The sequence below is a fragment of the Oncorhynchus keta genome, chromosome 14 (genome assembly GCF_023373465.1).
Source record: "Oncorhynchus keta strain PuntledgeMale-10-30-2019 chromosome 14, Oket_V2, whole genome shotgun sequence".
Taxonomy (NCBI): Eukaryota; Metazoa; Chordata; class Actinopteri; order Salmoniformes; family Salmonidae; genus Oncorhynchus; species Oncorhynchus keta.
Window position 1 is genome coordinate 20,472,326 of NC_068434.1, and position 13,140 is coordinate 20,485,465.

Below are 13,140 nucleotides of genomic sequence, written 5' to 3' on the forward strand. Positions count from 1 at the left end.
TCAGGAAGTCCAGGATCCAGATGCAGAGGGAGGTGTTTAGTCCCAGAGTCCTTAGCTTAGTGATGAGCTTCGTGGGCACTATGGTGTTGAACGCTAAGCTGTAGTCAATGAACAGCATTCTCACATAGGTGTTCCTTTTTTCCAGGTGAGAAAGGGCAGTGTGGAGTGCGATTGGGATTGCATCATCTGTGGATCTGTTGGGGCGGTATGCGAATTGGAGTGGGTCTAGGATGTCCGGGAGGATGCTGTTGATCAGCAGTAGAAACAATAACAAAGCATACTCCCCACCCCTGTTTTGCTAAAAAGCTGAGGGATGGTGCTGGAGAAATGTAACCGGATCTCATATTCATAGACCAAGCTATAGATGTGTTGGACTGACCATCCATGATATCAAAATTATAGTTTATACATATAAACATTTGTGTAAAACAAGCTTATACTTTGGGTTCTGATGGGGTACGACAGTTGAACTATGCTCATTAGTCATTTTAAAGTTATATTCTTCAAGAATCAATGGGTACATATCATTAATTTACAAATCCCAAAATTGCTGTAGCAACTGCTGATTGCCCCTTTAATTTGACAATATCTATAGTAGATTGACAGCTTTTTTTAAAGGCTCAGTAGTGTTATTTCCTTGTAGCAGTAAAGGGAAGAATAGTATGCTGTATATTGCATGAGTTGTTTTTCTTTTCATTGCAGGTTTTCACTGTGAACAATGTAAATGTGGTGATCCGGACAAGGACAGAGCATCTCACCGATGAGGAGAAAGCTAGAATAAAAAGTAAACACTCTATAATTCCTCTAGGTGGAGGTAGAGAGACATAACAACAGTTAGATTGTGTCTGAAATGGCCCCCTATCCCTATATAATGCACTACTTCTGGTCTACGAGAGATGGTCCTCATCTCAATGTTTAATAAGCTGTGTCTTTAGTCCCTTTAGTCAGCTACACTGTCACAGTTATAATAACCCAGAGATAGTACACAGACCCTAAATGGCCTGGCTCAGTTTAGGAGCAGACTGTTGGAGACCAGCGCTGTGTCTGACACAACGCATTGTCTCTTCTTTTATTTTGTCTTCTAGGTGAGAGGAATGTTCTGGAGTCTCTTCTTGGGACTGTGGAGCAGCAGATCAGCGCTCAAGGGGTAAGAGATCAGTAGACCAGGATTTAAGGTTATGGAGGATTATCTCATCTAATTGTTTTATTACTTAGCTACATAAACAGAATTTTACTTGCCTTTTTGACTTCCATAAGAATGTTTCGTCTTGGTTCATGTTGGCTTCAATGAGAACACTCAACTTGGTTTGTAATGGATTCAATAAAAACACTCAACTCTGTTCGTATTGTGGATAGGACCTCACTCTGGAGTACGCAACACCCACCAACCCCACCGCTATCACACCAGAGGAGTACTTTGACCCTGAGTTTGACCTTGAAGACAGAGACATTGGCCGGCCCATTGAACTCACCATCCGAACCCAGAAGTAAGAAAATGTTGCTGCTAAGCAAGACTTTTTCATTAATATTCATGTCATCAGAAGTCTTGATTGTTTTTATAATGGTTTCCCTCAGTTCATATGAAGGTGTTGGTGTCTAGATTTTAGCATAAGAGTGGTTGTATTGAGATGGGACTACATTGCAGTTCAGTTGAAATACAAATCATCAGATCTACAAATCACCCTGCATCCCAAATAACTACTCATGATGTGATTTAAGATTAGTCATTCTTCACCTCCCCTTGCGCAAACGGATTCTTAGGCACCAAAACAAAAAAAATGGACTGAAACAGGGAGAGACGACCTGAACTTGTCCAATAAGAAACACATGTTTTTGTTTTCCGTTGAAAAAAGTATTGCTACGGTGTGCACTAATGAATATGACCCTGATATGTCCAGGTTCAAGGGCACATTGTGGATGAGCGAGGAACACCCTCTCTCCCTGGTGGAGCAGGTCACCCCTATCATCGATCTCATGGCCCGGACCAGCAGCCACTTCGCACGGCTACGGGATTTTGTCACCCTCAAGTTCCCTCCGGGGTTCCCTGTAAAAATAGGTACAGTTAATCCTCTGTGGAAGAGTGAAGAAATGAGAATGTTTACACAAAATGCTTGTGCGACTTAGCTCATTCAAACACTAAAGATCTGGGGCAGACTGAATTGAGCATCTCAGAGGAGTGCTGATCTAGGATCAGGTACCCCTTTTCATGTAATCTTATTCTATGTGAACTATAAAGCAAAACTGACCCTAAATCAGCACTCATACTCTGACACGCTTGATAAATACGGCCCCTGATTGAGAAAAACTGCACACACACATACTCACCAAGTACCACTATGAAAGGCTCACCATAGAGGCATTTGCTTTTAAATAACGGGATGCATAAAGGTTATACGTCTTTGTTTCCTCTCACACAGAGATTCCCCTGTTCCACGTGCTCAATGCTCGCATTTCATTTGGTGGTGTCAACAAATGCAGTACGTGCGAACCCCTGGACACGCCACCCTCGGCTGCCACGCCCACACCCTCGGAGGAGGACGGCGGTGAAGCTGCAGGTAGGCACACTCATTCCGCTGACCTGGGTGAAGTGACCACGGCATTCATTCCCATGGGTTATTATGAACAGATTTCTCAAATTAATTTCTTCAGTTGCTTCTGACAGCTGAACAACAAATAGGAATGTTTGGCGGCTGGTAGCCTAGCGGTTAAGAGCGTTGGGCCAGTAACCGAAAGTTTGCTGGTTCGAATCCCAAAGCCGACTTGGTGAAAACTTTGTTGATGTGTCCTTGTGCAATGCACTTAACCCTAATTGCTTCTGCAAGTCGCTCTGGATAAAAGTGTCTGCTAAGTGTATGTAAATGTATCCATATCAATTTCATTAGAAATGTCGATATTGACAGCTTACCAATAATAACAACATTCTCTATTTCTGTTCCCTCCAGTTCCCCCTCTATTCCAGGTGTGTCCCTCTGTATTTAAGGTGCCTGCACACTACCGCCACAGAGGAGGAGGGGGCAGCAGCCGCCACATGCCCGTATCCAACCACGACGAGGAGCTACTGCAGTACGCCATCCACCAGAGTTTGCTGGAGTCCGGTGGTGGAGACCCGGAACAGGTCTGAGACGCCACACACACACACGCCACACACACTCCTCGTCAGGTCCTCTTGCTCTCACGGACTCCTCCGCCTCACTTCTCATCTTTTTTTACCTGGGATCTGTGTCTGTTCAGGAGGCCACAATATTACAAAACAGATTGTGTAGAACTGATATTATAGGGAATTATGTCCGTTACATTTATACCAGTTCTATCTGCGACGTGCCAAGCATTTTACCTTACCTACTCCACCCTTAATTTTGTCCTCTAGGAAGTGACCTGGGAAGATGCTAATGGGGACCTCACGGACCCTATTCTCAGTAGCCAGAGTGACAGGTAAATCAAATTGTATTGGGTGTGTACACATATTTTTCCAAAGTTGTTGCTGGTGCAGCGAAATGCTTATGTTTCTAGCTCCAACAGTGCCGTATACCTAACAATATAAAACAATACACACAAATCCACAAAATGAAGAAAAAGAAATTAAGAAATATCAGAACGAGGTGTGTGCGTGTGTGTGTGCGTGTGTATGTGTGTGATATATATAATAATATATATGAGAGAAAGTATGGACAGTATATGAATAGAAAAGGTTTGTACAGCAGTAGTTATATAGGATGAGCCATCACTAGAATACAATATATACATATAAAGTGGGTAAAACAGTATGTAAACATTATTAAAGTGACCAGTGTTCCATGACTCTGTACATAGGGCAGCAGTCTCTAAGGTGCAGGGTAGAGTACCGGGTTGTCGCCAGGTAGTAACAGTGACTAAGTTCAGGGCAGGTATTCACAAAGTATTCCTGCACATCACTGGCTACACTATTCACTTTTGCCCAAAGTGACTTTCAATTAGCACAAAACCCACAGACCTGGTATTGCAAGCAAGTGTCCAAACAACTTAGCATTAAAAGCACAATTTTCTCAGCTTTGCTTAGGTATGGTCGGGTGTGCAGTATGTGGATTGGTGCTTTTAAAAGGAAGTTGGTAGTTATTCACAATGGACAATTGTCGTCCAGGAAAGAAACATTCCAAGCCTTTCTTCTCTTTCTGATACCAACACCTGTTGTTCCAGAAGCATCACAGAGGGGGCGCTGGTGGACTTGGGAGACACCACATCGAGTCTGGCCAGCTCAAGCACCTCGACCTCCAGCCCTGACATGGACCTCCGCATGGCCATGGAGCTGTCGGCCCGGGCCCAAGCCGAGGAGGAGAGGAGGAGGAAAGAGGAAGTGGGAGAGCTGGAGAGGATATTGCAGCTCTCGCTCACAGAGAAGTAAAAAGAGGAAAATATGAGGGGGGGAAATGGTTATTAAGACCATGCCTTGCCATACCTGCATGAACTATTTATAAATCAAGAAGCAGCCACCATCACACTCCCTCCCAATCCAACCCCCACACCCCCCCTTCTCCAATGCAATCCACCATGACACCGGCAAAACCTCCATGTAACAACATTGTCATTAACATAACCATCTGTATTTAATACTTTGATACCTATTTTTGTTTAAAAACATCAACAAATATGTTGCTATATTCGTATTTCTATATAACACTTAGGCTCTGTCTCGAAAGTGTACACGCTGTCAAATCCTTGATTCCTCCTGTCCTTTTAAGAGTCAGCCACTCCTCTCCCGAAGAGGAATCCATGTATTCTTTGAGATTATTTTGGGAACTGTTTCATTTCACTGGAATGTCAGGGTTACAACCTGTGATTTGAATTAGTTGGGTGTTGCCAAGAGCCGATTAAACCTGTGGCAGGTAGCACAGGAGGCTGGTGAGGGTAGGACAGATGACAATAATGGGGGAATGGAATCAAAGACAAGGAAACCATGTTTGATGTGGTTAATACCGTTCCATTGATTCCATTCCAGCCATTTCTATGAGACCGTCCTCCCCAATTAAGGTGCCACCAGTCGCTTGTGGCTGTTAGCTGCTTTAGTTGTGGCTTTCAGAGCTCTGGAAGGTTGTTCTTTCAGAGCTCTGGGTCATGTCCACGAGGCACCAAACAGAAGCAAGCTGACTGAAACCGGTAGGGTCTACCTGCCCTATTATGAATATGACTCTGGGAATGGAACTCCAGTGTTCACACAGCCATTTGACAGAGGTTCACAGCCAGACTGAAAGATTGAATATCTCAGGGTTCCATTGTTCTACAGTTCCTTTTCGTTGAAACTATAGTGAAAGTGCAGTATATTAGTTTATTGTAGACACATCGAATGCAGTTTTCTGGTCATCGATTAGGATTTGCTCTACTTTGAACAGGATGGCATCTAACAGTATGACTTGGTGGTGCTGCCGTCCCTTTTTCTTGTTTGCCTGACACTGTATAACTTTCAGTCAAAACCTGTCATTCATGGGAAAAGACAAAAGTAAGATTCTTCTTGTGCTGCAGGAATTCATGTTTTGTATTCGTGTTGTAATTGACACAGTGTGAAAATGAACATGGTAATTCAAACATGCACAAGAAGACGGAGGTTCTTGACTTGCACCAGAAACCAGGTGTTATTAAATTGGTTGTTATTTTGGAGGTGGTCCGTCTTGTTGGCCATCACCAATGGTCCCTGAGCACCGTTAAGCATCAGCACCACAACTCAACAAAGCAATAGCAGAAGCCACTGTGCCTACCTGTGGTGGATGATAAAGTAGCATACACATGGTTCAGAGGCGCTCGCAAGCAACCAGGGTCCAAACATGGATCATTGTAGGCTATCTATTGGCGATTACATTTTTCGTCCCTTAAATGTAGAAGAATATGGCCATCAGACCTCAAACACAACAGGGTTTTAAGGACTGCTGTCTCTTTTTTTTTATCTTGTAACTACAGACCGACCTGTGGGCTGAGTGACGTGCAAGAGATCTGAGATCAAACATGGATGCCAGCTCAGTTTAGCATCATTATTTTGTACTGAAGGGAGCATTTCCTAGTCTGGGTACCAGTCAATGTCTTTGGCACATGACATAGAGTACAAAGAGTGGAATGTTAGCTAAACAGAGACTGGTAACCAGGCTAAGCATTCCCCTCTCACATGTCCAATTCTAAATGGATCCCTAGACCCTACCTATGCCCTATGCTCTTGTACAGATCTGATAAGATTTGACAGGTGTATGCGATATGGTAATATGGTAATGATACCTTTTCCTCTGATGGGCCATTTTCACCATATTGCAGATCTCCCCAATAGGGCATAGTAGGGTCTAGGGATCCATTTTGGCTTAGGCCACAGATATGATTGGTTTTGGGAGGGGGAGTCAGTGTTAGTGTTATAATGCCACTCAGGCCAGACCTACTAAAGACACCGGAGAACATTTGAAAGGTCTCATCTTTAAAGCTGTGATCAAGGGGCTCCAGTGGTGTTGGTGGATAAAAAAGGAATTAACCAATGTAGTTAATTACAGTGATAACCAACAGCACTTTGGACATGTTTCTGATGCATCGCTTCGTCTGTTCTGTTTTCTGGGGGCTACAGCTCGAATAATGATCAAATTGCCAAACCGTAGGACAGTCTCTAATGTACCAGGGTTCGCTTTGATTAGATTTATTGGGAAATGTCTTTGTACTGCTTTATTTGCTAGCAGGTAAGCTTATTTTTTAACATGTTAATAAGAATTTGTGAAAACATTTGAAAACTGTGATGTTGGATTAAAAAACATTTCTTCAATAAATGCACTTTATTTCAATTCGGGTGAACTGCGGCTGATTCTGTTACAAGTAAGTCTGCTTTTTGCTAAGATTAACAGCAGATGGCACAAACCTATTCATTGTTCAGATCACAAAAGCACAATCCTTCATTTGTTTTTCAGACAAATGCCTGCTCTGATCATTAACCATTCAATGACTCCATTTCACAGATTTTAAACACTGGATTAATATGTCACAGCAATTTCCTGTGCATTGTTTCATCAATAATCATTGGTATATACTTTATGGTTGGATTACCCTATAGATCTATGAATTAATGGTATGTTTTGTTGGGCTAAATATAGTAACTGGCTTCATTCAAATCCTGACATCTGCTCCATGTATCCACACCGACAAATTAGAGCGTCTGAACTGTTTACAGTAATTAAATTGGATGCCATAAGAATATTATGGCGGATACACAGTACAGTACATGAGCACTATATTGTGTAGAAGGAATCAACTCTGAAATGGGATTGAAAATTATATTAGCCCTCTTCATGAACTAAGAGTGATTTCATAATCAAACATCTGTCATCTTTCCAGATTTCACATGAAAAACCAAAATTATAGACACAAACAAATTAGCAACAAGGGATAAACAAATTTTCCAATCGTTTTGGGTGTATTTTCCAAATATTCTTATTCATTGTGGATTTTAGTACAATTTGACATTTCAAGCGAGGGATTTATGGTTTGGGGCAGATTTTCATTTTAGATGCTTATAGAAAAATGCTGTCACCTTTTCTGTCACGTAATGTGTTATTGATCCCTTCTAATTTTGACTGGCATGTGAGTGAGTGCCATTTGAGAATCTCTTTGAAACCAACAGCTACATCAGGACGTCTTACGTGTTTTCAGCATTATGCAACCGGTCTCACTATTGTCTGCTGCAACACTTAAAGATCTCGTCCAGGATCTTAAGCACAAAAAAAATCGTAACATATTGTATGAATTTGATTTATAATGATTTTTGGCAGTACATACACTACATGACTAAAAGTATGTTATGTGGACACCTGCTCGTCGTACATCTCCTTCCAAAATCATTAGCATTATTATGGAGTTGGTCCTGCCTTTGCTGCTATTACAGCCTTCACTCTTCTGTGAAGGCTTTCCACTAGATGTTGGAACATTGCTGTGGGGACTTACTTCCATTCAGCCACGAGCATTAGTGATGTCGGGCACTGATGTTGGGCGATTAGGCCTGGCTCGCAATTAGGGTTCCAATTAATCCAAAAGATGTTCGATGGGGTTGAGGTCAGGGCTTTGTGCAGGCCAGTCAAGTTCTTCCACATCGATCTCGACAAACCATTTCTGTATGGACCTCACTTTGTGTACAGGGGCATTATCATTCTGAAACAGGAAAGGGCCTTCCCCAAACTATTGCCACAAAGTTGGAAGCACATAATCATCTAGAATGTAATTGTATGCTGTAGTGTTACGATTTCCTTTCACTTGAACTAAAGGGTCTAGCCCGAACCATGAAAAATAGCCCCAGACCATTATTCCTCATCCACCAAACTTTACAGTTGGCACAATAAATTCGGGCAGGTAGGGTTCTCCTGGCATCCGACAAACCCAGATACGTCCGACGGAATGCCAGATGATGAAGCATGATTCATCACTCCACAGAAGGCTTTTCCACTGTTCCAGATTCCAATGGCGTCAGGCTTTACACCACTCCAGCTGACGCTTGGCATTGTGCATGGTGAGGTTAGGCTTGTGTGCGGTTGCTCGGCCATGGAAACCCATTTCAGGAAACTCCCGACGAACAGTTCTTGTGCTGACGTTGCTTGCAGAGGCAGTTTGGAACTCGGCAGTGAATGTTGCAACCGAGTCCCAACTATTTTTACACATTTCAGCACTCTGCGTTCCTGTTGTGTGAGTTTGTGTGGCCTACCACTTTGCGGCTGAGCCGTTGTTGCTCCTAGACCTTTCCACTTCAGAATAACATTACTTACAGTTGATCGGGGCAGCTATAGCAGGGCAGAAATTTGACGAACTGATTTGTTGGAAAGGTGGCATCCTATGGTGGTGCCACATTGAAAGTCACTGAGCTCTTCAGTATGGCCATTCTACTGCCAATGTTTGTCAATGGAGATTGTATGGCTGTGTGCTCGATTTTATATACCTGTCAGCAACAGGTGTGGCTGAAATAGCCGAATCCACTCATTTGAAGGGGTGTCCACATACTTTTGTGTATATATAGTGTAGCTTAATTTATCAGTCTCCCATTTCTTCAGGTTTGTTGTGTGCAAATGACCCAAATGATTAACACTTTATAATACATGAATAATCCATTATACATGTTTATATATTTTAAATGCTTATGAATATTAATAATGCTTAAGCTATAAGTATCTAAATGTTAACAAATAATTCAAGTTATTTAATAATAGTTTATAGTTAGTTTATAGATTGAGCCAAAGCATTTGGGATAAAAGCATCTGCTAAATTACATACTTTAAAAAAAAGTAAATTCTGTACAAACAAATGGTTTAAGGTTTGAGAAATGTGCACTGAAATGAGTGTAAATGTGATTGAGAGAGGGCAGACAAACAGCTTGGGGGCAAGCCACTCAAAACAGCCTCTTCATGCATTTGATCACCACACGAATGTGTGTGTTGTGCATTAGCACTCTTGATGGGAACACTCATCAATGAGCATCAGACTTATATTTGTCATTACATTCACTAAACAACAGTTTAAAAGAGGCTGATTGAACTTATCCCTTTAATCTATAGTCATGGAAACAGAGTGCTCTGCTGGATCTGGGCCCATATTTATAATGCTTGTCAGAGTAGGATCTAAGATCATGCCCCAATCAACTTGGGCTTGTACCTTACGCTGTGGAGGGATCTACTCCCCAGATCAAGGTATGATAACCAAAGCATGAAGAATTACTGTTGCTTCTACACTGATAAAGATTGATAATAAAGTTACTGGTCCCCTCCCCATGTCAAACACTTGGATTCAGGAGGCAGGACTATTGAGGGGATAGGCTGACATCTCCCTAACTCTTACCTCAACTCCATCGAACACCTTTGGGATGAATTGTAACGCCAACAGGGAGCTAGGTCTAATCGCCCAACCTCACTAATACTCTTGTGGCTGAATGGAGGCAATGTTCCAACATCTAGTGGAAAGCCTTCCCAAAGATTGGAGGCTGTTGTAGCGGCAAAGGGGGACCAACTCATTATTAATGCCCAGGATTTTGGGATGAGATGTTCGACAAGCAGTTGTCCACATAGCTTTGGTTACGTATGGCTCAGTTGGTAGAGCATGGCACTTGCAATGCCAGGGTTGTGGGTTTGATTCCCACAGGGGAGTAGTAAGAATAAAACATGTATGCATTCACTGTCGCTTTGGATAAGAGCGTCTGCTTAATGACTAAAATGTCAACGTAGTATATTATTCATGTCACTCAACACACACAGTCAACCCAATGCATGTTAGTTTTTTTTATCATGTTTTTTTTTAAACTTCAGTAGTACCTTGTGGTGGGGCATTTTAATAATACTCCAATATATCAGGGTAAATAAGCAAAAATATAAATAATATAAGACAAATATAAACAATACATTAAAATTCCAGTAAACAATGAAAGCAGCAGGAATATTAAGTTACCTTCACAAAAAATATAAAATAATCATATCAATTAACATTTTATATGGCCTAATCAAGACACACAGGGTGGCAGGTAGCCTAGTGGTTAGAGTGTTGGACTAGTAACCGAAAGGTTGCAAGCTCGAATCCCCGAGCTGACAAGGTAAAGAAAATCTGTCGTTCTATTCCTAGGCGTCATTGAAAATAAGAATTTGTTCTTAATTGACTTGTCTAGTTAAATAAAGTTTTTTTTTTTTTAAACACAATAACATCCCACTGGGCACAGACATCAACATCTATTTCACGTGGAAACAACATTAATTCAACCAGTGTAGTCTATACTGGAGGGGAAAAAACTAAGATGAATAAGGTTTATATAAAAATGAGGGACCCAGTGCCTATTGTCTAACATTCCAGTTTATCAGACAGATATGTGTAGACTATGGTTTTTTGATTGTTGATTCCCTTGATTGTTGATTCCCTTGGATCCAGTCGGACAGTAGGCATGACGTTGCTGTATACTGCTTCACCGGCGATGCAATGGTTTATACACACAAACTGCCATGACAATCATCACCACCAGCAGGATAGATAAGACGCTAATAAGTACAACTGCAATAGAAAAAAATACAATGTTACAAGCACATACATGAAAGAGATGTTAGACCATTCGTCGCGGCTCCGCCCTCTCACGAGAACACATCGCAAATAAAGAACTACAGGTTAGGAGGACTTTGCTGAAAAAACATGGCACTAATAGCCTTCAATTAACATGAAAATAACAAAATCAAGGTTGCATACGTCTACACACGTTATTTAGAAGATAAGCCTACATTCTTATTTTATTGCCAACAGGTGCGCCCCTGTTGTCTAGGAACACGGGCCTGCAATAGGCTACACATTAACCCGCATAAAACCTTACCCAAATTTTGATTCTGTAGGACTACATACGGCCTTTCATTTAGTTTAGAGTCACCTAGTTGTCCGTTCCCGTTCACAAACGCGCCAAAGGATAGAAAATACAGAATTAGGCTTTGTCGACTAGGATACAACATGATTATGCGAGAGGGAAAATAAGCTTCCACTTTCCCAGCATAATAATAGCAAAGACGATACAGTATGAGGATAGACAGAAAGTGCTTCTCCAATACAACATCCCCGATCACGCTTGTAGGTGACGTCATGGTAACGTTGGCTAGCTAAGATCATGCGCAGAATCTCGTCATCGGGTCGAACGATCGTCTCGCGCAGAACTGCTTATGTGCAGACCGACAAAATCGAAGGCAATCCTTTGATATAAAGTTGTTTTTCACGAGGTTGCAGTAAAAACATGTTCAGCTACTTAAGAAATTGTCTGGAATCTCGGTTGTGCCTTTAGATTTTGAGAAAATTAACAACCAAGGAATTATTGTTCACTTCTCTCATTAGCTTCTCAAACCCCATACTCCAGACTGGTCTGCCCATTGAGCTGAGTCTGTCTGCAGAGACCCAGTGGCCAAGTTTGATTCGCAAGCGTTCCCGGAAGTTTCGCGGCACCCTCGTGATATCACATTAGACTACACTGGGTCCTAAAGCTGCCAGGTAGTACTAAAAATTAAACGTCTCTACGCCGCAGTATTTCAGTTTCATATCCAGTCTATCGCTCAATGTCATCTAGTCTAGTGATTGTACTCGGTTACTTATTTAAATGGGCCTACAGTGTGATTTGCGGATAATGTATTTTTTAACTTCATTGTGATTTTAACTGGAACTGAATAGGGAATTATGTAGTGGTGGGTTATCGGATAGAATATAAAGGATGTGTTACTCTTTCGGTATTTTGTTCTCGGTTCTCTTATATTAGGAATTCTATAGCCTAATAAACATCTGGTAAGGAAAGAAAACAATTCAGTTCTTATATTGCATATATAAGTCATAACTTTCCCTACATTCCTGAAATGTCAAAGAGCAATGGGGTAAAGTTATAAAGGTTAAGATGCTTGGGGTTATAGAGACTTACATCATTACTGTGCATGACTGATGTATTTGGCCTTTATCACATCATCTGTTGCCACGAGTAAAGCACATGTACCAGTACCAATACAAACACTATTTTCTTGTAATGAGCCCCAGAAGCATAATTGTTTCTGGAAAGTGTCTCTCTACCAAATGGGGATGGAAATACATTTGGTGTCTTCCTGGCCCCATAAATCATCACTGCAACAAGGAACCTGTAGGGAAACAGAAAACGAAGCACTGTGGAACTAGACTTCTCCAGCGGTGATTTTGTGCTTGGGGTAAGATAGGAGGGAGAAGGTATTGTTCAGAGGCCAACGAGTTGGTGGGTTGATGTTTCATTTTGCAAGGATGGGTGATTGTGGCAATTATACATTATGCTCGCTCTCTCTCCCTCCCTCTCTATGTTGTTCATTGTTGCTTAGGAGGTTTGACCGATGAGAAGACATGCAATCAGGCTCTGGACCAAATGATCCATTTCTAAGCAATCACGGGCACATGTAGTAGGTTCCATCAATTGACCGAACTCTGTTTTTGTTTTTAATGTTGTTATTCTTCTATCTTTGGAACATGAATTTAGATCCCAGGTTAATTAACGTTGTATCTCTCTTCTTCCCTAAACACCAGATGGTTCATCTACTCTGTATTTGCGCCTCATATTGATTGACACCCTTGAAATGAAACAAGACAGATTGCATAGTGGTAGCCTAGAGGTTAGAAAGGCAGGCCTGCAATTTGAGGGTTGCTACTTCAAAT

General features: G+C 41.6%; 1 protein-coding gene across 2 annotated transcripts in view; it reads left to right on the plus strand.

Moving 5' to 3' along the window:
* Positions 1–6,779, plus strand: part of LOC118392944 (ankyrin repeat domain-containing protein 13A-like) — a 39,098-nt gene extending 32,319 nt beyond the window's left edge. Inside the window, exons 8-15 of one of the 2 annotated variants that reach the window (XM_035784993.2) lie at positions 703–784; positions 1,086–1,147; positions 1,357–1,487; positions 1,899–2,056; positions 2,418–2,555; positions 2,943–3,115; positions 3,368–3,432; positions 4,177–6,779. In XM_035784993.2, coding sequence (XP_035640886.1) covers positions 703–784; positions 1,086–1,147; positions 1,357–1,487; positions 1,899–2,056; positions 2,418–2,555; positions 2,943–3,115; positions 3,368–3,432; positions 4,177–4,378 — 1,011 coding nt within the window. In that variant the 3' untranslated portion in view covers positions 4,379–6,779. Of the gene's footprint in view, positions 1–702; positions 785–1,085; positions 1,148–1,356; positions 1,488–1,898; positions 2,057–2,417; positions 2,556–2,942; positions 3,116–3,367; positions 3,433–4,173 lie in introns of both variants that reach the window. The other variant, XM_035784991.2, reaches the window with a different exon arrangement.
* The last annotated feature ends 6,361 nt before the right edge of the window (positions 6,780–13,140 follow it).